Below are 25,271 nucleotides of genomic sequence, written 5' to 3' on the forward strand. Positions count from 1 at the left end.
GCCTCGGCCCCAAAAGGCTACAGCCGGCCCTGAAACCATGACACTACCAACCAACTGTTAGTAGCCAGGGCCCCATGTATGATCCTCTGGCATCTTGGGCACTGGGAGCTTGTAGAGCCCCCCCCCCCCTCCCCCTACCCGGACATTGTGGAGACCGGTAATTGGTTTCCCATTAATCACGCCATCTCTTCACATGGTTTATAATAGGTAAAGACACATTCACATATGAAGACAATGTTCCCTCCTGTCCTCTTCTCTTTCTGATATTTTGCATAGCACCGGGGACAAGTGATAGACAAGCCTGACTTCTCCCCTCTCTGGACCCCAGGTGACTGAGGCCCATATGAGGGAGGAAGTGTGACTGCCAACACCAGAGTCCCAAGGGATACATTCTAATAACAAGAGTTCAACAATTTTAATCATATCAGCATATTAAGCAGATAAGACATCTTAATTATCTATATTACTGAGCTAATTCTGATTCTCCCGCCACAACATACAGTGTTTTGAGTAGAACAAATCAAAATATATAAAACAAATATATGCAATTGTGGGGGGAAACAAACTCAATTTACTTTAAGATGACTAAAACCAAATCAAAGTGTGTAGAAATGATAATGGACCTACATTAATACAGTTTCTTGACTGTCCAGCTCTCTAGTAATCACCTAAATGAAAGGATGTCAGTCAGGGAGCATTGAAAATTCCCAATACGGTGGATATTGTGCAAATATAACACAATTTCAGTGCCACCCTCTGGATCTCATTGAAGACTGAATGCTCTCCCCTAGGCAAAATGAGTTGGACACCCCTGACTTAAGCCTACAGTGTCTTTACAGGCCCCCAAAAAAGTTGGACCTCTTCCGAAATGGACCAATGGGTTTCCAACCATGACCCTATCTGAATAAATACATTTATACAAGGTATACAGTACTAAGTAGGGACCTGGTCCATATCCACAAAGCATCAAGAGTAGAAATGCAGATCTAGGATCTGTCCATATGGTTCTATTCATTATGATCTAGAGGTCGAAACGGATCCTCGATCAGCACTCATACCCCATTGCACTTTATGGATATGGGCCCAGGTCCGTGGATTACCAGACCCGTGCCTGTATGGACCATGAGCTGTTGCTGCTCAGTGGGCGCGGCAGGGGCCGGTGTGTGTGTGAAAGAGAAAGATGCGCAAGCAGAGAGAGAGAGAGAACAAAAAACTATACATATCTCGGCCAAAACATCAGTGCCACAGGTAACTTCCACAAAGCTGAGAACGATCTGAGAGACAAGGCAAGAAGGGTCTTCTATGCCATCAAAAGGAACATAAATTCGACATACCAATTAGGATCTGGCTAAAAATACTTGGACCAGTTAAAGAACCCATTGGCCTTTATGGTTGAGACTCTGCATGCAGAATTCTTCAAAAATATAATCGATGTACAACGTAAATCACCAAATAATGCCTGCAGAGCAGAATTAGGCCAATACCCGTTAATGATCAAAACCCAGAAAAGAGACGTTAAATTCTACAACCACCTAAAAAGAAGCTATCCCATAACCTTTCATGACAAAGCCATCACCTACAGAGAGATGAACCTGGAGAAGAGTCCCCTAAGCAAGCTGGTCCTGGGGCTCTGTTCACAAACAGACCCCACAGAGCCCCAGGACATCAACACAGTTAGACCAAACCAAATCATGAGTAAACAAAAAGATAATTACTTGACACATTGGAAAGAATTAACAAAAAAACTGAGCAAACTGGAATGCTATTTGGCCCTAAACAGAGAGTATACAGTGGCAGAATACCTGACCACTGTGACTGACCCAAACTTAAGGAAAGCTTTGACTATGTACAGACTCAGTGAGCATAGCCTTGCTATTGAGAAAGGCTGCCGTAGGCAGACCTGGCTCTCAATAGAACACACTGCCCACAAAATGAGGTGGAAACTGATCTGCACTTCCTAACCTCCTGCCAAATGTATTACCATATTAGAGACACACATTTCCCTTATTACACACGTTTAGCTATTTGCATATCATTACAACACTGTATATAGACATAATATTACATTTGAAATGTCTTTATTGTTTTGGAGCATTTGTAAGTGTAATGTTTACTGTTCATTTTTTATTGTTTATTTCACTTTTGTTTATTATCTATTTTACTTGCTTTGGCAATATAAACATACGTTTTCCATGGCAATAAAGCCTCTTGAGAGAGAGAGAGAGAGAGAGAGAGAGAGAGAGAGAATAAATCATAATTTCCTTCTCTCCCTCACGCAGCCCAACCACACCATACTTCACCCAAGTATACTGGTTTGTGGTGGGTGGGATTACTTCCATGTGTCCACTAAATCTAAATATTGCTCAGTACCCCTGGCGACCTTAAATGAATCTCCTGTCGTACAACCTTAATAAAGTCAATGGTGCAGTTCCAATCCACCCCTCTCATCCAGAGAGACTTACAGGAGAAATTAGAGGTAAGTGCATTGAAAAAGGGCACACCGGCTTTTCACCTAGTCGGCATGGGGATTCGAACCAGCGACATTTTGGTTACTGGCACAACGCGCTTAAATGGAATTTTCTGAATTGTTGAACTTCATATGCATCATCTCCAGCACCACCCCAACATCAACATATGCGAAAATAGCGAGTTTCTATGTTTTGTAGTCAAAAAAATAGAGGAAGATAAGTGTTTCGATATTCAAAGCAAAATATGATTCAGAACATAGAGCCTGTTCCTCTCTAGGTTTCTTCCTAGGTTTTGGCCTTTCTAGGGAGTTTTTCCTAGCCACCGTGTTTCTACATCTGCATTGTTTGCGCTCTGGGGTTTTAGGCTGATGTATAAAGGGCTTTATAAATAGATTTGATTGAATGATTTAAGTATTTTAATGTATTATGTTTGGTTCTCTACTAGATAATGGCAAACCTCTCCTGTCGAAAAGATTTGGTGTCCTTTGGAGTCTTCTGCACAACTCTATTCCTCAAAGATAATTTGCATAGAAAGGGGCCTGGCTGTTCACAAATCTAAAAGTGTTTTTGAACCCAATAATGGTTTAATGCAAGTTTAATGCAAGTTTGTTTAAGCTGCCTATCAATCATTGTTTTTGAAGGCAGTGGACAGCCAGTGGAAGATGCGCTTTTGCAACAGCTGCACAGTGCGGATCCCAGCCTATGGAATAAAAGTGGGGCTTTTATTGCACAATCTAATTCATGCTGATAAAGAAAATAATGCTCAAACGCGCACACTTCTGATAGACTTAAAGGGGCAATATGTAGTTGCTACATCCATTTTTTTTTTAAATAAATGATATATATATTAATGTAAAGATATAATTTAATATTATTATTATATGTAGTAGAAGGTGATGGGTTAGAAGAAGCCCACATAACCAACCCATAAAGTAAAATTGAACGTCCATATATGGCCAGCTATGTAAACTGTAACATTGATTTATCCGGCAATAGATGTTGTTCAATTGGTAACATGCATTTCTGTCTTCTTCTAATGCCTCATAAGGCCAGGCACCACAGGCTAATAGGGATTGTTTTCTTTACTCTCATCAGACTGAAACTTTACCAGTTTAAAGTATACAAAAATACAAGATATTATTGTATTACAAGTTTTATTTATTTTAAAATGTAAATATGCAAATGAGGCAAACCGTCCGTAAATACGAGCTAATATGCATATTCTGATAATCTGTTTTTCAACACATTGCTTCAAGGCAGAATGTTTTTGTTTTGTTTTATTGTGATAAGACACTCAATGATCAGACTTTTACAGATCAGTTTATCAAAATATTGTAATTTCACGGAACTATTTAAAAAACACTATTCACATTTTTGACAGATGCATATTTTGCAGATATTTACACATAAAATGACACTTAAAATCAAAGCTTCAAAAGATATAAAAAAAGAAAGTCTGACTATAAGACTTAAGAACCTGTGTGTGGAATAATGAGAATGTACGTTCTATGAAGACTGAGAAAAATGTATTGGTGCACCGGGAACATGTCATTTTGAGAAATTGGCCGATATAGGCTAATGCAATTAAAATGTACTTTCCATAAATATGACCATGTATGTCACATTAATTAAATTAATTAAACTCTTATATTAATTAAACTCTTATTCATATATCACTTCTAAACTGACAAATGGACATCAAATATACCTTTTACAAATACATTAGCACGTTTAATACATTTGTTTCAAGCAGAAGAGCATATGCTTTGAATACTGGTTTGTTGTCAAATATGCAGTTTTGGGCAAATTCTCATATCACTTTGCTCAATTTGTCACATACAAGGATTTTGTATGTCTGTTGAAATGTGCAGGTCATTAATCAGCTATGCCTGCCCAATATGTAAGGCCCTTGTTGCTGGTGACGCTTTACTTTCTTGACTGTGTCATGGGACCTGCGCCGACGCTTGGCACACTACATTGAAGCAGCACCAGCTCCCCTCTGATTGCTCCAGTGTCACCAAAGTGCTGTCAAGCCTACATTTGTTCATCACATTTGTTATAGCAGTGGATCCCTCATTGAACGTGGCTACTGCCATACTGGCTGCTCCGTCAATGCGGCTTTTGCCCACGAAGACAGTTTTGGGGCATCGCGACCATATTTTCAGACATTCATTTGCGTTCTCGGTTCCACCGTGCTACATTCTTTTGAGGACGTTAACATTTGACATCTTATGATATATAGGTACCATTTTCTGTGCAACCTCTATTAAAACATATTTGGCCTCCAAGGGCTTTGTGAGAGGGTGAATCTTCAACATTTTCTATGGCTCGCTGGTACCAGCACCAATGCACACACCTATCCTGTAGTTGGAAGTGAATCCTCTCTTGTCTGGTTGATCGCTGCTAGTTGTCATCTTCATCTCAACTACATTGCGTCTCAACGCGCTGCTGCGGGATTCCGGCTTTTCCTCCTCTACCCTGTACTGCCACTGCCTCGATCCGCGGATCAGGCACATGCTTTTTTTCATTCACTGCTTTTCTCGCATTGGCTAACTGAGATCGCCTATTTTATTCACATATTGTAGTCATATTAGATTTTCTCATTTTGTCTCCCTTTACATTGATTCTTCGCGCGAGATATTTTCAAACAAGAAGTGCTGTGAGGCATTTTAACCAATCAGGTTGCCGGAAAGGGTCTTTAAATGCCAGTAGCCAATCGGATGTCAGGAAATTACTCATCTTTCAGCACGAAGCACCACGTATACAAAAGATGTAGCCATGTATGGACTAGCTTATGATATGCTCCGGAAAACAAGCTTTTGATATACAATTCAACATGGAAAGTTACAAAAAATAGCGTTTGAAGTTCTACATGAAACATGCTATCAATAACGACATTTATGGTAGGTGTAGATGACGGAGTTGGGATAAAATGAAACAAATAAAGTATTTATATACATTATTGCCGATGTATTTGTGCATTTTATGAAAGTATGGTTATAGTTGCAAAATATCCCAAAATCTGAAAATTAACAGATGGAAGCAAAATCACAATTTTTGCCTGTGGTGCCTGGCCTTAAGGGGAAAGTAATCTACAGTAACTGAATGTAATCAGACTATGTTACTGAGTTTGGGTAATCCAAAAATTATGTTAGTGATTACAATTTTGGACAGGTTGTAACGGTCATCGGATGAAGAAGGATCGGACCAAAGCGCAGCGGGGTAAGTGTTCATGCTTTTTAATGAAACTGAACACTAATAACAAAGAGAATAACCAAAACCGAAACAGTCCTGTCAGGTGCAAAACACTAAACAGAAAATAACTACCACAAAACACAGGTGGGAAAAAGCTGCCTAAGTATGATTCTCAATCAGAGACAACGATAGACAGCTGCCTCTGATTGAGAACCACACCTGGCCAAACACAAAGAAATACAAAACATAGAAAATGAACATAGAATGTCCACCCAAATCACACCCTGACCAAACCAAAATAGAGACATAAAAAGCTCTCTACGGTCAGGGCGTGACACAGGTAACTAGTAACTGTAATGGATTACATTTAGAAAATAATCTACCCAAACCTGGTGGCATGAATACAATGTCCATCACATGATAGTTCCTCATGTAACAACTAGGTGATATGAAGCAAATATGAAGCAATAGGCTGATTTGGAATGAAGAAGAAGAAGACATGCCTCTCTAACCTGTAGTTTACCTACCGCCCTCTGTTTTAATCTATTTATCTATTTTACTATGTAAACTGGCTACAGCCAAGAGACAACCAATGGAATTGAGTTGATTGGCGTGTTGGATGCTGGTTGATGGACCCATTTTGAGTTACGGGGTCAGAATATGTTTAAAACAGAGGTATCCTCTGGAAAGTACAGTGACCATGAAAACCATGATGATCCTGAGTGGTGTACTTCTGCTCTACATGATGTTGGCAGGTACGTGTATTAACCATCTACTCTGTATGTCTCTGTTCCCTCTCCGTTCTTTATTCCTTATGGAACCTTTTACTTTTCTTTACTTTCCTTTTTATTTTGTTACAAAAGTTTTCATTTCCTTTATTCCAATATTTGTCTTTCTAGTATAATACATTCTGCCTAATCTCTTCACTCTCATTCAGATGCCACGTTGGGCGACATTCAGAAGAGGATCATCGCGGGGAAGGATTGTAATGACAACGAAAGGCTGTACCATGTGCGCATAGAAAGGCAGGAAGGACATGACCTTCATTTCCAGTGTGGTGGCTCTCTGATCAGCAACCAGTGAGTTCTAACTGCTGCTCACTGCAGGCCTACTGAAGAGGAGATAACAGAACATCAATGGTGAGTGTACATGTGCACAACAGATAAAGGATGAAGGACTGTGAGAGCAGAACTGTTCATAATAGCATTTACTGTCACCATCAGATTGTGTGTGTGTGTGTGTGTGTGTGTGTGTGTGTGTGTGTGTGTGTGTGTGTGTGTGTGTGTGTGTGTGTGTGTGTGTGTGTGTGTGTGTGTGTGTGTGTGTGTGTGTGTGTGTGTGTGTGTGTGGGTGTGTGTGTGTGTGCAGGGGCGCAACTTTGGTTTTAGAAGTGGGGGGGACATTATTCTTTTTTAAACCCAGTCGGATAAACACTTCAAACAGCCTACCCGACCACTCAGAGACGTCCGCATGGTCCTAAAGCACACCGTTGCCCCATTTCGTATCACATTCTAAGGATAAAACTGGGGGGGGGGGGGGGCAAAAAATCTATTTCAGAATGTCCCCCCGTCCCCAGTGACAGTTGTGCCCCTGTGTGTGTGTATGAAAATGTATGCACTCACTACTGTAAGTCACTCTGGATAAGAGCATCTGCTAAATGACTAAAATGTAAATGTAAAAATGTGTGTGTGACAGGGTTGGGGTCAATTCCTATTCATTTCCAGTCAATTCAGAAAATAAACCAAATTACAATTCCACATGTTCCTTATTGAAAATCATTGAAGAGAATGGAAACAGGAATTTCAGAGTACTTCCAGAATTGACCCCAGAATTGACCCAGAATTTCAGAGTACCAGAATTGGCAGGAATTGACCCCAATCCTGGTGTGTGAGAGAGAAAGAGAGGGAGAGCATTGAGAAAGTATTTTTTAAATGTTTTACTGCTATTAACATCAACTACTTTAAATGAACTGTGCTATATAACTGTTATTGACTACTGCTCTCTGTCAGGGATCCTCATGTGTATGTAGTACTGGGTGAACATCCAGCCTCAGCCTCAGGTCAAGTCTAAGGTAAAAATTGAAGCGACTGATACACATGCTTATCCAGACCAGCATGACATCATGCTACTGAAGTTACCTGAATCTGCCAAGGAGACAACGATTGAGCCTGTCAATCCTCCTGACTGTTTAACTACACCTGGGTCACCTGGGTCACCTGGGTCACCTGGATCACCTGGATCACCTGGGTCACCTGGGTCACCTGGGTCACCTGGGTCACCTGGGTCACCTGGGCCTTCACCAGCCAAACAGAGGAAAGCAAGGGACAGTGGGTAGGGAATAACTCTACTTGTTTTTTTACAAAACGATTGCTGTTGCAAAACTACTTCTGCTATGGTGTGCACTAATTAATATGACCCTGATGCCAAACAGGGATGAACAGTGAACTGATGAGAAGAAAATACTTAGAAAATGTGTTGCTCTATAAGATGAAGAGAGGAAGGGATGGGTAGTCCTGTAGAGCAATACAGGGGAACATTAGGCTACTCACCTACTACAATTGCTCTACATTTAAATTCACTTAGATTTTTCAACCATCCCAGTTCTGCAATTCATTTTTTTTTCTGCAAATAGAACTGAATGTTCTGAAAGCCTGATTAAGTTATTTTATTCACCTGCTCTAGGAAGACATATAAACCAGAGCTGGGTGTTTCAGTTCAGATCGCAGGTTATGGTGGCACCCAAGCTGGTTCTGACGGTAAAAGAGGTGAGATGAACACATTATAGATATTTTGTCTATGGTTTTAAGTTATTGTTACTTTACATGATGCCTACTCCTTAATAGCAGAACAATTTGGTTAACTTGCACTGGAAGTAATGGTTTTAGGATAAGGGTTACAAAGGGGATCCCTGTTAACCACTGGAATTAAGGAGTAACTGGGAAAATGATGTCTTCATGGTTAAGTAACAATAAATGGACACCATACAGATGTTATTACCACTTAATCCTGTAATATCATGTGAATACTTAATAGTTTGTCAATTAAATCCCATCTGACTTCCCCTTATTGTCTCCCCAGTAAAGGGTGTATCAACTACTCTGCAGTGTGTGGAGTATGAAGATGTGAATTGTGATAACAAAAAGCTTCCAGAAACAATGAAAAAACCCACATACAGAATACCTCTCTCTCTCTCTCTCTCTCTCTCTCTCTCTCTCTCTCTCTCTCTCTCTCTCTCTCTCTCTCTCTCTCTCTCTCTCTCTCTCTCTCTCTCTCTCTCTCTCTCTCTCTCTCTCTCTCTCTCTCTCTCTCTCTCTCTCTCTCTCTCTCTCTCTCTCTCTCTCTCTCTCTCTCTCTCTCTCTCTCTCTCTCGACCTCATTGCAATGCATGAATAACCCTAACCCTAACCCATTACCATCAATTAATTAACACAATTAATCCAGATTGATATTACAGATAAACAGTCCTTTATATAGTGGTTGGAAACAGATCAAGACACATTGGACAGATGGCTTCATCAAACTACAACTCATAATAACGATGATGATCATGGCAGTGTTTGCAAATTGAGTTGAATTGTATACCAACACAATATCTGGTGTGTCCCAATTAACACCCAATTCCCTATGTGGTGCACTAGGGCTCTGGTCAGAAGTGCACATAGGGAATAGGGTGCCATGTGGTACGCACTTACATCAAGGTCAAATACCACCTTCACAGTCGAGGGGAAAATATTACAGTATATTATTCAGATGATGAATATTGTGTACCTATATCATACATTACAGACCCGTAGCAAACAAGCACACATCAGAGACCTTCGTAATATAATTAACATCACTTAATTATAGTATTTCAGATTTATTTAACCATGTAGGCTTTCATAAGTCAATGCTCTTTCTTGTAGCACAGTAAAACTAAAAGGCCTTTTTAAGATAACATCTTGCTCCCTGGTTTGTTCGTTGTCCGTTTTCACTCTTAGCTGCATCTAGAGGAACAACAACAACAGATGGAGAGAATAATGTAGACAGACTTTAGGATCTCTAGCTTTCTCACCCTCCTATCCACCACTATAGCCGTCTTTGTTTTCAGAGATTCCAAACCTCTATCTCTCCCTCGACCTCGCTCCCTCCCTCCATCTCTCTCATCAGTTAGAGAACTAGGCATCACTTCTTCCTAACCTTGGTGGGCTGTGGGCAGAGGCCCTGCCTCTCACTCTCTCTCCCTCCCCCATCCCTCCTTCTTCCTCCTTCCCTCCCTACCTCTCGTTCTCCCTTCTTCCCCCTCCCCCTCTCTCCCTCCCTGCCTCCTTCCCTCCCTCTCCTCCTTCCCTCCCTACCTCTCGTTCTCCCTTCTTCCCCCTCCCCCTCTCTCCCTCCCTCCCTGCCTCCTTCCCTCCCTCTTCCTCCTTCCCTCCCTACCTCTCGTTCTCCCTTCTTCCCCCTCCCCCTCTCTCCCTCCCCATCCCTCCCTCTTCCTCCTTCCCTCCCTACCTCTCGTTCTCCCTTCTTCCCCCTCCCCCTCTCTCTCTCCCTCCCTGCCTCCTTCCCTCCCTCTTCCTCCTTCCCTCCCTACCTCTCGTTCTCCCTTCTTCCCCCTCCCTCTCTCTCCCTCCCCCATCCCTACCTCCTTCCCTCCCTCTTCCTCCTTCCCTCCCTACCTCTCGTTCTCCCTTCTTCCCCCTCACCCTCTCTCCCTCCCTGCCTCCCTCTCACCTGTTAGAGCAGTAGACATTTCTTCTTCCCGACCTTGGTTGGCTGTGGGCAGAGTACTGCCCTGATAGCCTCGTCAAACACTGTCTTCAGGCCACGCTGGGTCAGAGCAGAACACTCCAGGTACTTCACAGAGTCTGGGGAGGGAGGGAGGGTGGGAGGGTGGGGGAGAGAGGAAGATAGATAGATAGATAGATAGAGAATGAGGAGGGAGGGAGGGAGGGGAAGCAGGAGACAGAGAGAGAGAGAGAGAGAGAGAGAGATGAAATTCCACAGTGTGCCATCACAGCAGCAATATTTGTGACCTGTTGCCACAAGAAAAGGGCAACCAGTGAAGAACAAACACCATTGTAAATACAACCCATATCTATGTTTACTTATTTTCCCTTTTGTACTTTAACTATTTGCACATCGTTACAACACTGTATATCGACATAATATGACATTTGAAATGTCCTTATTATTTTGGAACTTCTGTGAGTGTAATGTTAACTGTTCATTTTTGTTGTTTGTTTTACTTTTGTTTATTATCTACTTCCCATGCTTTGGCAATATAAACATATGTTTCCCATGGAGAGAGGGAGAGAGAGAACTGTGTACATGCAGACAACCCAGATAGGAACTTCATTCTCCATTCATGTAAACATTCATCTCAGATATCAATCTGAGGAGATGCTGTCTGAATAAATTGGTTCAGCTCCTCTCATTTAATACTAGTCATAGAACACTTGGAAAACAAAATGTCAATCAATCAAATGTACTGTATTTTATAAAACCCTATTTACGTCAGCTGTTAACACAAAGTACTTTAGAGTACTTTACAAAATTCAATTCCATCATCATAAAAAGCAATGGATTATTATATGCAATGACCTACCAACGTCCTTGGCCAGCGCTAGGCCTTGTGGGTAGGTGATGGAGGCCAGTTTCTTCTCTTTGAGCTTCTCGATGGTCTCCTTCTCGTCCCTCAGATCCAGCTTAGTACCCACGAGGATGATTGGGGTTGACGGGCAGTGGTGACGCACCTCTGGGTACCACTAAAGAAAGAGAGAGATAAGGGGGGTGGAGGAGGAGAGAGAGAAATGGATGAAGAACTATTTTATTATCTACTCTTAGCCACCAGTCATCCTCACCTCTGGATACACAGAGAGAGAGAGAGAGAGAGAGAGAGAGAGAGAGAGAGAGAGAGAGAGAGAGAGAGAGAGACTGTCACGTATCCCTCCAGAACTGTCATTACACACACCTGGCCGGTATTCCATTTGATTAGTAATTGTATAAGTGTGCCCTTTGTTCACCATTGTCCTGTCGATTATTGTTCCCATGGCCGTGTGAGACCTGTGCTCTGTTGTTTTGGCTTTCGTCTCGCGTGTATTGCGCAGATGATTATGGGTCTCGTCCCGTGTGGAACCATTGTGTGCTTGTGTTTGGTACACTGTGTCCTATGATAAATATACTGTATGTTGGTACACTGTGTCCTATGATAAATATACTGTATGTGGGTACACTGTGTCCTATGATACATATACTGTATGTTGGTACACTGTGTCCTATGATAAATATACTGTATGTGGGTACACTGTGTCCTATGATAAATATACTGTATGTTGGTACACTGTGTCCTATGATAAATATACTGTATGTTGGTACACTGTGTCCTATGATAAATATACTGTATGTGGGTACACTGTGTCCTATGATAAATATACTGTATGTTGGTACACTGTGTCCTATGATAAATATACTGTATGTGGGTACACTGTGTCCTATGATAAATATACTGTATGTTGATACACTGTGTCCTATGATAAATATACTGTTTGTGGGTACACTGTGTCCTATGATAAATATACTGTATGTTGATACACTGTGTCCTATGATCAATATACTGTTTGTGGGTACACTGTGTCCTATGATAAATATACTGTGTGTCGGTACACACACAAACAAACACACTTGAGCATACGGATAGAAACTCAACACAAAGGGGAAAGCATCATTCCATCATGTTGTGACCCATAGCAACACTCTGTGATAATCTAGTATCGGTATAGAACAACATTTGCGGTATAGGGACCCGGTCGCCATGGTGACAGAAGTAAAACAGCAAGGAGAAACAGAAAACGCAAAAATACTTTGGGCATTGGATGGAGAAGAGAGTGAAGGGGCAAAATATTAATATTAGTGGATTGTTTAGTGTGGGCTAGCTATTGAAAACAATCCTTACAAACAAGACTAGATATGTCTTAAAAGCCAGATCCAAATGGAGTGTTCTGAAGAGTCTCTTCAGATAAGAAGGGACTAAAAGACTGTACTTTGGATTCTACTCAATAGAATGTGTGTGAGAATGTGAATGTGTGTGTCATTGAGACATCACTTCTACTCTATTTGTGCGACACATAGTCTCAATCAATTAAAACTATGCATATGCACTAGACCAAGTATAGACTATCTACATGCACCCTGACATGGACTCCACCTGTGACCGCTGCCAGGGGGACCAGCCACTTTACTGCCCAGGTTCTAGTCGTGTCCCATGATCAAACCATACCGGTTACGTATAGTCCATACTCTGTCAGATGTTTGGGGATGACTAGGGAACTCTGCCCCCTAGAGGTTCTCTTCACCTTAACTCCAGCCTTGACAAGGTTATGCACAACAAAGTGTGATGTTGTTGCATGTGTTACCGTGCTAGTCAGATGGTTCCTCTTACTGGAACAACTGATGTCTGATCTGATGTAGTGTGTTCCATCACACACTACATCAGAGCTGTCAAACTCATTTTGACCCGGGGGTCTTAATCGCTCCTCCATGAGGGCTAGAGGGAGGGCCACGCTGAAAATCGGTAACATTTCATCACTGTCAACATTTGGAAAAAATAGTCCTCTATCCATCGTTTTAGGAATTTTCGATGCTCCATAACTGTCTAGCTTTCATTTAGGTTATTAGTAGCGAGATGGACACAGTCAAGAAACAGACCTCTTTACACTACTTGGGAGGCCTGTCTGTTATACTTAGACTGAACCAGTATGTCCTTTGGGAGGAAACATCATTGTTGATTGGTAACATAGACCCAGGTGTTGCTACACCTCCGTTGTTACATTAAATAAATGTGTTCTGATGTCTTTGTCTCATATTACCAGTGATTTATTTATACTTCCCTTAAATCAGACAGACATTGTGAGGGGCATTTGTTTTGAGGGGCAGGACATGGATTGGTAGGTTACTTTCTAAATGTAATCCATTACAGTTACTAGTTACCTGTCCAAAACTGTCATCAGTAGCGTAACTTTTGGAATACTCAAAACTCAGTAACGTAATCTGATTACTTTCACACGTTTGGTGTCATCATAGTGATCTCTGACTGGTCAGACTCACTCAGCTGGAACAAACTTCAATGTTTTCTAATGCTGATTTGAATGTCATGGAGAAAACAGAAAGGTTTCAGCAATTATTATGTCACAAACATCCTTTATGAATTTCAAGTAATCCAAGTAGTAATTATCTTGTTTTTCAAAAGTATTTGTAATCTGATTGCAATATTTTTGCTGGTAACTTAACTGATTACAGTTACAGTTTTTTTTGTAATCAGATTACATTAAATCAGTTACTCCCTAGCCCTGTGCGGGACTGCACGACCCTTTTCCATGGGACCCTTGCTTCTATGGTTCTCTGCTCTGACCCTAACCTGGTTCACCTGACCTGGTTCATCTGACAACAAACATATATTTATTAACATCTGGGTCAGGAACTGGAGGGGAGGACACACTGGGATTGGGTCTCTGGGGAGGGGTGGAGCAGCCTGTGAGTTGGTCTCTGGGAGGGGGTGGAGCAGCCTGGGATTAGGTCTCTGGGGCGGGGGTGGAGTAGCCTGGGATTAGGTCTCTGGGTAGGGGGTGGAGCGACCTGGGAGTGGGTCTCTGGGGAGGGAGTGGCGCGGCCTGGGAGTGGGTCTCTGGGGAGGGGGTGGAGCGGCCTGGGAGTGCGTCTCTGGGGAGGGGGTGGAGCGGCCTGGGAGTGCGTCTCTGAGGAGGGGGTGGAGCGGCCTGGGAGTGCGTCTCCGGTGAGGGGATGGAGCGGCCTGGGAGTGCGTCTCTGGGGAGGGGGTGGAGCGGCCTGGGAGTGGGTCTCTGGGGAGGGGGTGGAGTGGCCTGGGAGTGGGTCTCTGGGGAGGGGGTGCAGCGGCCTGGGAGTGCGTCTCTGGGGAGGGGGTGGAGCGGCCTGGGAGTGCGTCACTGGGGAGGGGGTGGAGCGGCCTGGGAGTGGGTCTCTGGGGAGGGGATGGAGCGGCCTGGGAGTGGGTCTCCGGTGAGGGGGTGGAGCGGCCTGGGAGTTGGTCTCTCGTGAGGGGGTGGAGCGGCCTGGGAGTGCGTCTCTGAGGAGGGGGTGGAGCGGCCTGGGAGTGCGTCTCCGGTGAGGGGATGGAGCGGCCTGGGAGCGCGTCTCTGGGGAGGGGGTGGAGCGGCCTGGGCGGGGGTCTCTGGGGAGAGGGTGGAGCGGCCTGGGAGTGCGTCTCTGGGGAGGGGGTGGAGCGGCCTGGGAGTGGGTCTCTGGGGAGGGGGTGGAGTGGCCTGGGAGTGGGTCTCTGGGGAGGGGGTGCAGCGGCCTGGGAGTGCGTCTCTGGGGAGGGGGTGGAGCGGCCTGGGAGTGCGTCACTGGGGAGGGGGTGGAGCGGCCTGGGAGTGGGTCTCTGGGGAGGGGATGGAGCGGCCTGGGAGTGCGTCTCTGGGGAGGGGATGGAGCGGCCTGGGAGTGCGTCTCTGGGGAGGGGGTGGAGTGGCCTGGGAGTGCGTCTCTGGGGAGTGGGTGGAGCGGCCTGGGAGTGCGTCTCTGGGGACGGGGTGGAGCGGCCTGGGAGTGGATCTCTGGGGAGGGGGTGGAGCGGCCTGGGAGTGGGTCTCTGGGGAGGGGCTGGAGCGTCCTGGGAGTGGGTCTCTGGGGAGGGGCTGGAGCGGCCTGGGAGTGGGTCTCTGGGGAGGGGGAGGAGAGGCCTCACTTCAGAGACCATTTCAAACATTGCTGTCATATGACATGATTATGTGTTAATGTCTTTGTATTTGAAGACTACAGAACTCATGTGTTAAAATAAATAAACAACTATTGTTTAATATTATAATTAATATCTGAAAATTGGCCTTGTGTGGCGGGGCTGCCTGAACCTCTCCCGGGGGACCCATCCCCGTGTGGCCCTCTGCTCCGGCCCTGACCCAATGCACCTGACATCTAATAGATATTTAACACCTTCATCGTCTGGTTGGGAGACGGAGCGTTGGCACGGGGGGACGGGGGGGGGGGACGGGTGGGCTCCCTCACTATGGAGGCTTACTATCAATGTGTTCATGGCTTATTGCAGCATGAAAGAAGTCCTATTTGAGACTTTATGTCACACCCCCACCCTCTCTCCACCTGAAGAAGGAAATAGTTTTGTTATGTTGCATCATTAAAGCTACAATCCTTAATCGAAACGATAAAAAAACGCCCCTGTTTTGCTAAAAAACTACGGTAAGGGGCCGGAGAAATGTAACTATTCTCAAATTCATAGACAGAGCTAAGGATGCAAGGACTGACCATCCATGATATCAAATGTATCATTTTAAACATGTTTTGAGGCTATACAGTATTAGTTTACATTTGAGTAAAACAAGCTTATATTTTGGGTTCTGATGGGGTACGACAGTTAATCTAAGCTCATGAGGCATTCATAAGGTATATTCTTCAACAATCAATAGCTAAATATTAGTAATTTATAAGCCAAAAAAAGGATGTAGCAACTAAGGATTCTAGGTTTAATATGTGGAAACCAATAAAAGAAGAAAAAATATCTCAAATAAAAAAGTCAAGGTCCTTGTTCCCAAGTGATGACGGATGTTGCATTTCACACCCACACTGTTCTGTCTCAACGCTGAATAGACTATGTAGAAACAATGAAAAGATCTTGAAAATAATAATGAAAATATGTTTAAAAATATCCAAAGTGCTTTCATTGGACTAGACAGAGGAGAGAGGATCGACACAGTAGGAGCAAACAGTCCCTCTGACAGTGTGGGGACACACCGCCATCTAGTGGTCAATAGTAGGACATGCTCTTTGAATAATAACTGACATTTCCATTAGGGCTCAATTCAATTCACCTCAATACAGCTTTATGAATTATGGGACTTAACTCAACTTCGGTTCAGTCAATTCTGCAGGCTGAATATCAAATGACCAATTAACATGTTGAAAAGGCATCACAGAAAATAATTGGGAAATTTCAATGAATGAATGATTGAATTTCACAACGCCAACCGTGAATGTGAGAGATACAGGTAGAATCTAGAGAGGATCACCTTGGCTCTGACGTTCTCGTAGGAGGCTGGGCTTACCAGAGAGAAACAGATGAGGAACACGTCCTGAGAGAGAGAGAGAGAGAGAGAGAGAGAGAGAGAGAGAGAGAGAGAGAGAGAGAGAGAGAGAGAGAGAGAGAGAGAGAGAGATCAAGCTCTATGCATTAACACAGGACACCAGACTCAATTAGGTTTGTGTATGTGTGTGTGTGTATTATATATAAATCCATGTGTGTGTGTGTGTGTGTGTGTGTGTGTGTACCGTCTGTGGGTAGGACAGTGGTCTCAGTCTGTCATAGTCCTCCTGTCCTGCTGTATCCCAGAGACCCAGGTTGACTGGCTTACTGTCCACCATCACATTGGCTGAGTAGTTATCAAAGCTGAGGGAGAGAAAACACACGCCTTTCTAGTGCACTGTACATATCAAGTGTGTGTGTGTGTGTGTGTGTGTGTGTGTGTGTGTGTGTGTGTGTGTGTGTGTGTGTGTGTGTGTGTGTGTGTGTGTGTGTGTGTGTGTGTGTGTGTGTGTGTGTGTACTCACACGGTAGGGATGTATTCTCCAGGGAAAGCGTTGGTTGTGTAGCTGATGAGAAGACATGTTTTCCCCACAGCTCTGAAACACACAGGGACAATACACATCAACGTTTTCAATAGGACTCAGTGGTCATTTAAACAGCTCTGAAACACACAGGGACAATACACATCAACGTTTTCAATAGGACTCAGTGGTCATTTAAACAGCTCTGAAACACACAGAGACAATACACATCAACGTTTTCAATAGGACACAGTGGTCATTTAAACAGCTCTGAAACACACAGGAACAATACACATCAACGTTTTCAATAGGATTCAGTGGTCATTTAAACAGCTCTGAAACACACAGGGACAATACACATCAACGTTTTCAATAGGACACAGTGGTCATTTAAACAGCTCTGAAACACACAGGAACAATACACATCAACGTTTTCAATAGGACACAGTGGTCATTTAAACAGCTATAACCTTAACCATTAGTGGGGAAATGCAACGTCCCACTGTGAAAACACTGGTTGAATCAACGTTGTTTTCGTGTCAGTTCAGGAAAAAAAGACGTGATGACATTGAATCAATGTACAAAACTGATTGAATTTGCAACAAGTCGTCAACTTTGAACCTAAATCCAATGACCTGATGAGATTGTTGTTGATTTCATGTTGAGTTCACGTTAGTTGACAAATCAACCAAATGTAAATCCAAACTAGACGTTGAAATGACGTCTGTGCCCAGTGGGTTCCCTACACCGTTTAAACACATGAAATAGACAATGAAAACATTAAAGCATTTTCAAGGCTCTGTTCCATATCCAACAGCTCAATCAAACGACTCCACTCTGAACAAAGGAAGCTGGGTTTGGCCATAAACAACAAGTAAGCATATTTCACGGGGAATCAACCAATCACATTCCATTTCCCCAATGTGTTCTGTCATGTGTCAACTTCATCAACATCATGACTTGGGTTAGAACTACATCAGTGTGTTGAGTAATACGTGAACCTCATATAGCCAACTTAAGCCAAGTCTATCATCTTTCTCATCGGCGGACATCTTGTTTTTCCACTGAACCGTTGTTGAAGAAGACGTAGCATAACCTTCTAGTATGATGACTACAGGTCTCTATCTCTCTGTCTATCTTCTTCCTCATTGAAAACAACCTGCTTCTTCATCACATTAAACATGAGAAAATAAACTAACACAAATACTCTGTCATTTTTCAGTCTGTTTCGTATTCAATATTTCCATTTGTGTCATTTTTACAAACACTCATATCCAGCGTGCTACTCACAGAGGTCACAGAGGTTGACAAGGGCTCATAACCACGGCAACCAGAGTAGGTCACATGGTTTACAGGAAGCCAGCTTGTGTTTTAGAGAGTGATGAGTCTGTCTGGGTTTTACCATAACCTCCTTCCTCCTTCACCAAAAACACTTGTTTAAGAGACAGAGGCTGTGGGGCAAATGTCTGCATACTATTGGCATATTATAAAACTTCTAAGCGTGATACACATACAATACTGAAACATGTAGAGCTAATGTTACAAGCAGGGGGCTTGTGAAAATGATGCTGACAAAATGTGCCAATGGGAACCGGGCCTGTATTCACACAGCATCTCAGACGAGGTGTGCTGATCTAGGATCAGGTCCCCCATGTCTCGTTCTTTGTGATCTCTAAGCCTAAACAGATTCTAGATCAGCACTCCTACTCTGAGACACTTTGCGAACACAAGCCCTGATTAAAACTGTCAGTCAGCACTGAAAAACAGGAAATAGATCCTTTTTGGTATTTATCTCACTTTCATTCTGTTTTTCTGACTATCTAACTAGATGTCTGGTAATGGTGCGCTCTCTTTCTCTCTCTCTTTCTCTCTCTCTTTCACTCTCTCTCATCCCCCATCTCTCTCTCTCTCTCTCTCTCTCTCTCTCTCTCTCTCTCTCTCTGTGTACACTGAAAACAGGTTGTTTACACTCTCCACGTCCCAAATGGCAACCTATTCCCTACTTAGTGCACTACTTTTGACCAGCGCCCCATTGGGAATAGGGTGTAATTTGGTACACAGACAATAACTGTCTGGACAATGATGTCCCCTCATCTTTGTATAACTGATGTACTTCATGACACAATGAATATGACAACAATAACACTCCCCTCTCTGTAAGGCCATGTTACCCTCTCCTAACAATAGGACCTCTACCTCATCATCTCTCAGTATCCTAGTAAACCAGGTCTGATAGGACACTCTCCTCTCCTAACAATAGGACCTCTACCTCATCATCTCTCAGTGTCCTAGTAAACCAGGTCTGATTGGACACACCCCTCTCCTAACAATAGGACCTCTACCTCATCATCTCTCAGTGTCCTAGTAAACAAGGTCTGATAGGACACCCTCCTCTCCTAACAACAGGACCTCTACCTCATCATCTCTCAGTGTCCTAGTAAACCAGGTCTGATAGGACACACTCTTCTCCTAACAATAGGACCTCTACCTCATCAGCTCTCAGTCCTAGTAAACCAGGTCTGATAGGACACACTCCTCTCCTAACAATAGGACCTCTACCTCATCATCTCTCAGTGTCCTAGTAAACCAGGTCTGATAGGACACAGTCCTCTCCTAACAATAGGACCTCTACCTCATCATCTCTCAGTGTCCTAGTAAACCAGGTCTGATAGGACACAGTCCTCTCCTAACAATAGGACCTCTACCTCATCATCTCTCAGTGTCCTAGTAAACCAGGTCTGATAGGACACAGTCCTCTCCTAACAATAGGACCTCTACCTCATCATCTCTCAGTGTCCTAGTAAACCAGGTCTGATAGGACACTCTCCTCTCCTAACAATAGGACCTCTACCTCATCATCTCTCAGTGTCCTAGTAAACCAGGTCTGATAGGACACACCCCTCTTCTAACAATAGGACCTTTACCTCATCATCTCTCAGTATCCTAGTAAACCAGGTCTGATAGGACACTCTCCTCTCCTAACAATAGGACCTCTACCTCATCATCTCTCAGTGTCCTAGTAAACCAGGTCTGATAGGACACAGTCCTCTTCTAACAATAGGACCTTTACCTCATCATCTCTCAGTGTCCTAGTAAACCAGGTCTGTTAGGACACCTTGGGGTCCAGTGTTTTAACATACCTCACAGTTCCATGAATTCACAGACAATGTGAATGAGAACAGAAATGGGGGCCTCCATACATACTGTAGATGAAAATCCTGACTTTTGTCACTGAGCCATCGAACAAACTGAGCGTGACACGACACACCTTTGAGTTGCAAAACACAACCTTGAACATGTCAGACAAGTGACCTGAAATGAAGCTATATGCAGTATAGATAGGACGACTGGTCCATGTGTTATGACCATCAATAACAGAGAGAGATTTACCAGCCACTATTCTATTCTATCCTATTCTGAGCCAATCAAATCACTCCTTCATGATGTGTGTATTTACCTAGTTTCAGCTGCTCTGAACTACACATGTTATGTGTCCCAAATGGCATTCTATTCTTTATATAGTGCCTTACTGTTGAACAAGGCCCAGGGGCTCTGGTGAAAAGTAGTGCACTACATAGGGAATTGGGTGCCATTTGGGACACTGTCCCAGTGATCCTCTTACATGCCAGCATTTGAAATGCATGTCCTGGCGTGTACTATACAGCTGCTATGACTGTGTTGGTTTCTCCTATCCACAGCCAAGACTGTCCCATGTTACATAGTGCTCTATTCTGCCGTGCCACTCCATTGAAGTTGGCTTTGGGCTTCAGATTCATTGAAGCTGTATGAAAGATAGTTGTGTGTTAACTAATGATGAACTAAGTAATGAGTAGTAGGGAACTGCACTAACTGTGGAAGCTATTTTAACTCTTTATCTTCGGATACACCTGATTAGTAGTATCAACAAACCTCTGGGTCTCTCAACAGACTCAGGTTCATAATCTGTTACATGATTTGTGAATGAACTGATCTGTACGTGTATTTCTATAGATGTAAAAAGAGAACAGAAAGAGAAGAACTTGAAGTCACCCAGAACAGAGAAAGTGAAGACATCAACACACTTCCACTCTTGGCTTCATATACTGAGAGGCCAATACAACTCATTTAGGGTTCGATCGCTCATTGAACCAATGACTAAATCAGAGCACTAAGATATCATGTGATAAATGAAAATGAAAAACACTTACCCATCTCCCACAACAACACATTTGATAGCCTGCATCCTGCTTAGCCTGAGTCAGCTCCCGCTTCTCTCTGTGTAACAGTCTGTGAGAGTTTCAGACAGAGAGAAAATAACTGCAATTCAACGCCTCATGCAACAGCAGGAAGTTGCTACAGCACTCACCTCTATCTCTCTCTCGATTACTGAGTGATCTCTCGCTTTCTCTTCCTCTCTTCCTCTCTCTCTCTCTCTCTTCCCCTCTCTCTCTCTCTCTCTTCCTATCTCTGTCTCTCTCTCTCTCGCTCTGTCTCTCATTCTCTCTCGCTCTGTCTCTCTTTCTCTCTCTCTCTCTTTCACTGTTGCAGCATGCACAAACACACATACACATACACAGACCCCCCCCCCCCCCCCCACACACACACACACAGTAAACATAGCCTGCCATCACACATTGAAATGTAAGATATGTTTGAAATATACATCATACACTTTCAAATGCATAATAATCATCATCATCATCGTCATCATCATCATCACTGACTCTTTCAATGACAATAAGTTGCTCATCTATAAATAACTTTTGGGCCTGTTGACTGAACTGTAAGGTTCATTTAAAAACACTAGAGGGCGATTTGGTGCAATTTATCCAGGAGGAAAGTTTTTATCCCCTCGGTCTGTTATTGGTTAATTCTGGTCAACATGTCGATAACCACTTTGTGAAAGTCTATTTATACATTACACACAATACAATAGCCTACTCGTCATTTTGTTTGATTATAAAAATGGTTCAGTTTTCAAGTAAAACACTCCTTTACAGTAAACTGTAACATAAATCTACATTGAGGCAGTTGCTACATCATTGCGGAAACGTCCACTTCTGTTCTGACAACGTTGATCTTCAGCCTCGAGCCTATAATGTGACGGGAGAGAGAGGGGGGTGTGTTGCAACAAGATAATCTTGACTGTCACTTTACATTATCGAGCTGTGGAGTTTGCATGGACGACACCGGTTTGTTACTCTGTCATGTTTAAATACCTGTAGTCTATAGGGTCCGTAGGCTACCGATTTTGACCGTTTCTCCTGTGTGCCAATGACCGATTGCCAAATGGGTAAATTCACTTTTTAAGTTGTTATTGCATTTCAATTCAGGGTCTAAAATGTTATTCTCACCTGTGAATAGAAGCATTGCTACCAAAGGTAATCATAGTGGTAGACATTATTATCTTGAATTACCCTACCTGTTTATAACATTATTGTAACATATTTTCTACAAATTAGTGTACGTTTTCATGGTCTTGCAAGAGGAACTATTTCATATCCTTCCTTTCCACTGACATCCCTCCTGTTTCGAAACACTGTGAAATGACCATGACAGAAAGGGGAATGGTGACACCTTTATGAATGAAGGACTACTTCATGCTCATTGCCATGACACCTAAAAGGATGGAGGATTTATTGTAGCCTGAGCGACAGTCTGTCTGTGCTATCATACCAAGTCCTTGTCACTCATTGCCATGCTATAGCCGTGAGTTGGCCAAAGCACAGACATGTCTGGGACCCGGCTTGTTTTATTATGTGTTAGGATAGGCGACATTTGAAATCATTACATAAATATGGCATCTCCAAACTTCATTTCCTTGAGATACAAAACGGCTATTATGTAGCTAAATTGCATTTCTTGTTAAAATGCTTTGTAAAATATAACGTAAATATGTCATCCAAAAACTTAATTTCATGGAGTTACACAGATTATTTTGAAGCTAAATATCATTTTGGTCATGTCAGTGTGTGTGTTTCGAGTCATATTACAGGCTGTAGGAAGGGTGTAGAACAGAGAACTAGTGGTTAGCTGTTTAACAGCAGTATAATAGCCCATATCTAACACTAACTAACCAAAACTGCTGCTTGTTGATATTCTTCTTTAACCTCTTAAGTTAGGGCCAACACCCTTCTCTCTCTCACACACACACACACACACACACACACACACACACACACACACACACACACACACACACACACACACACACACACACACACACACACACACACACACACACACACACACACACACACACACACACACACACACACACACACACACACACACACGGTTACATCCCCCCCCCACAAAAATACTCTGGCTCATGGTTGACATGCTTGGATGAATATAAACAACGTGGGTTTGGTTAGACTTACAAAAGTTTGGTTAGACTTATTTTATATTCCTCCTAATGCATTACTTTCACAGCTTCACCAACATATAGAAAACACCGGAACATCGTGTGTATAAATATCTAGCCTACTATAACTAAACTGGGCAATACCACATTCACTATTACATTAACACAGTAGCGCATGCATTTGCATACCACGCACAAAGTTAGTAGCCGAGAGCTCATCAGGTAGGAGTAGAGACAGACAGCTGTGGGATGAAGGGTTGTGAAAGAGAGAGTGGAAACACAATGTGATGAGATGCCTGTGTGGTGTATCTGAACGGCTTGTGGTGATGACTGGTATCGTTCCTATGAACGATACTAGTCATATTCTGGCCTTCTTCCTGTTCATTTGATGCTAAATCTCTCCTGTGGCCGGTTCAGTGGTTTGCCTGTAATGTGCTTTTCATTTGGTTAAGATTATCTTGCAGATGTACGTAACAGGGATTTGTTTTTAACTGTAGGCCATCTGATGAGATGTTGTGGACTTCTGGTGCTTTTGAATGGACGCTTCTTTCTCTTCCTCCTCCTCTTCCTCCTCCATTTTACTCCTCTTTTTTGGTCATCATCCTCCTCATATTCTTCTTCTCCTCTTCCTCCATCTCTTCTCTCCTTCTCTTCCTCCATCTCCTTCTCTTCTCCCCTCCTCTTCCTCGATCTCCTTCTCTTCTCGCCTGTCTTCAGATAATAACCCTCCTGTTGTTGAGTCTCCACTACAGTGTCTTCAGATAATAACCCTCCTGTTGTCGTGTCTCCACTACATTGTCTTCAGATAATAACCCTCCTGTTGTCGTGTCTCCACTACATTGTCTTCAGATAATAACCCTCCTGTTGTCGTGTCTCCACTACAGTGTCTTCAGATAATAACCCTCCTGTTGTCGTGTCTCCACTACAGTGTCTTCAGATAATAACCCTCCTGTTGTCGTGTCTCCACTACAGTGTCTTCAGATAATAACCCTCCTGTTGTCGTGTCTCCACTACAGTGTCTTCAGATAATAACCCTCCTGTTGTCGTGTCTCCACTACATTGTCTTCAGATAATAACCCTCCTGTTGTCGTGTCTCCACTACATTGTCTTCAGATAATAACCCTCCTGTTGTCGTGTCTCCACTACATTGTCTTCAGATAATAACCCTCCTGTTGTCGTGTCTCCACTACAGTGTCTTCAGATAATAACCCTCCTGTTGTCGTGTCTCCACTACATTGTCTTCAGATAATAACCCTCCTGTTGTCGTGTCTCCACTACAGTGTCTTCAGATTTCACTGCAGACGAGAGGTTGGAGATCGAGAGCATGAAGATGCATAAGAGAGACCTGCTAGAGGACATCCAGGTAAACACACACACACATACACACACACACACACACACACACGCACGCACGCACGCACACACACACACACATACACACATACACACACATACACACACACACACACACACACAGATCTATGGTCTATGAATCACCCTTGTCTGAACATCCTTTTCCAGAAGCTAAAGATGGAGATTGACAAAGTCATGGCAGAAGTTCAAGACTTTGAGTCTACAGAGGAGAAGTGAGTGGCCTTTAATCTTTTATCCTAAACCATTATGACTGTTCCTCTTTTTAACCATTAGGCTTGTGCATTCCCTATTCACCCCCTATTCATAGCCTGCTCACC

At 43.2% G+C, this 25,271-nt stretch overlaps 2 protein-coding genes across 2 annotated transcripts in view; one reads left to right on the top strand and one right to left on the bottom strand.

Moving 5' to 3' along the window:
* Positions 1 to 9,105: 9,105 nt before the first annotated feature.
* Positions 9,106 to 21,597, bottom strand: LOC129844748 (ras-related C3 botulinum toxin substrate 2-like). Its single transcript, XM_055912832.1, has 7 exons — positions 21,422 to 21,597; positions 17,238 to 17,309; positions 16,959 to 17,076; positions 16,700 to 16,762; positions 11,251 to 11,410; positions 10,377 to 10,510; positions 9,106 to 9,649 (listed from the first exon to the last, which is right to left on the bottom strand). Exons 1-6 carry the CDS (start codon positions 21,454 to 21,456, stop codon positions 10,380 to 10,382), a joined length of 579 nt encoding a protein of 192 aa, XP_055768807.1. The 5' UTR covers positions 21,457 to 21,597; the 3' UTR covers positions 9,106 to 9,649; positions 10,377 to 10,379.
* Positions 21,598 to 22,285: 688 nt separating this feature from the next.
* Positions 22,286 to 25,271, top strand: part of LOC129844747 (cytohesin-2-like) — an 18,764-nt gene continuing 15,778 nt past the window's right edge. Inside the window, exons 1-3 of the mRNA XM_055912831.1 lie at positions 22,286 to 22,506; positions 24,861 to 24,943; positions 25,102 to 25,166. Coding sequence (XP_055768806.1) covers positions 22,488 to 22,506; positions 24,861 to 24,943; positions 25,102 to 25,166 — 167 coding nt within the window. The 5' untranslated portion in view covers positions 22,286 to 22,487. The remainder of the gene's footprint in view (positions 22,507 to 24,860; positions 24,944 to 25,101; positions 25,167 to 25,271) is intronic.

Source organism: Salvelinus fontinalis, unplaced genomic scaffold, assembly GCF_029448725.1.
Source record: "Salvelinus fontinalis isolate EN_2023a unplaced genomic scaffold, ASM2944872v1 scaffold_0222, whole genome shotgun sequence".
Taxonomy (NCBI): domain Eukaryota; kingdom Metazoa; phylum Chordata; class Actinopteri; order Salmoniformes; family Salmonidae; genus Salvelinus; species Salvelinus fontinalis.

Bases quoted from the DNA above. Each gene is read 5' to 3' on its own strand.
- LOC129844748 (XM_055912832.1), bottom strand. From the start codon at position 21,456: ATGCAGGCTATCAAATGTGTTGTTGTGGGAGATGG. The intron at 16,763-16,958 runs GTACACACACAC...TCTCTCTCTCAG, and splicing joins CACTGTCCTACCCACAGACG to GACGTGTTCCTCATCTGTTT. The intron at 10,511-11,250 runs GTAGGTCATTGC...CTCCCTCCCCAG, and splicing joins AGCGCTGGCCAAGGACGTTG to ACTCTGTGAAGTACCTGGAG.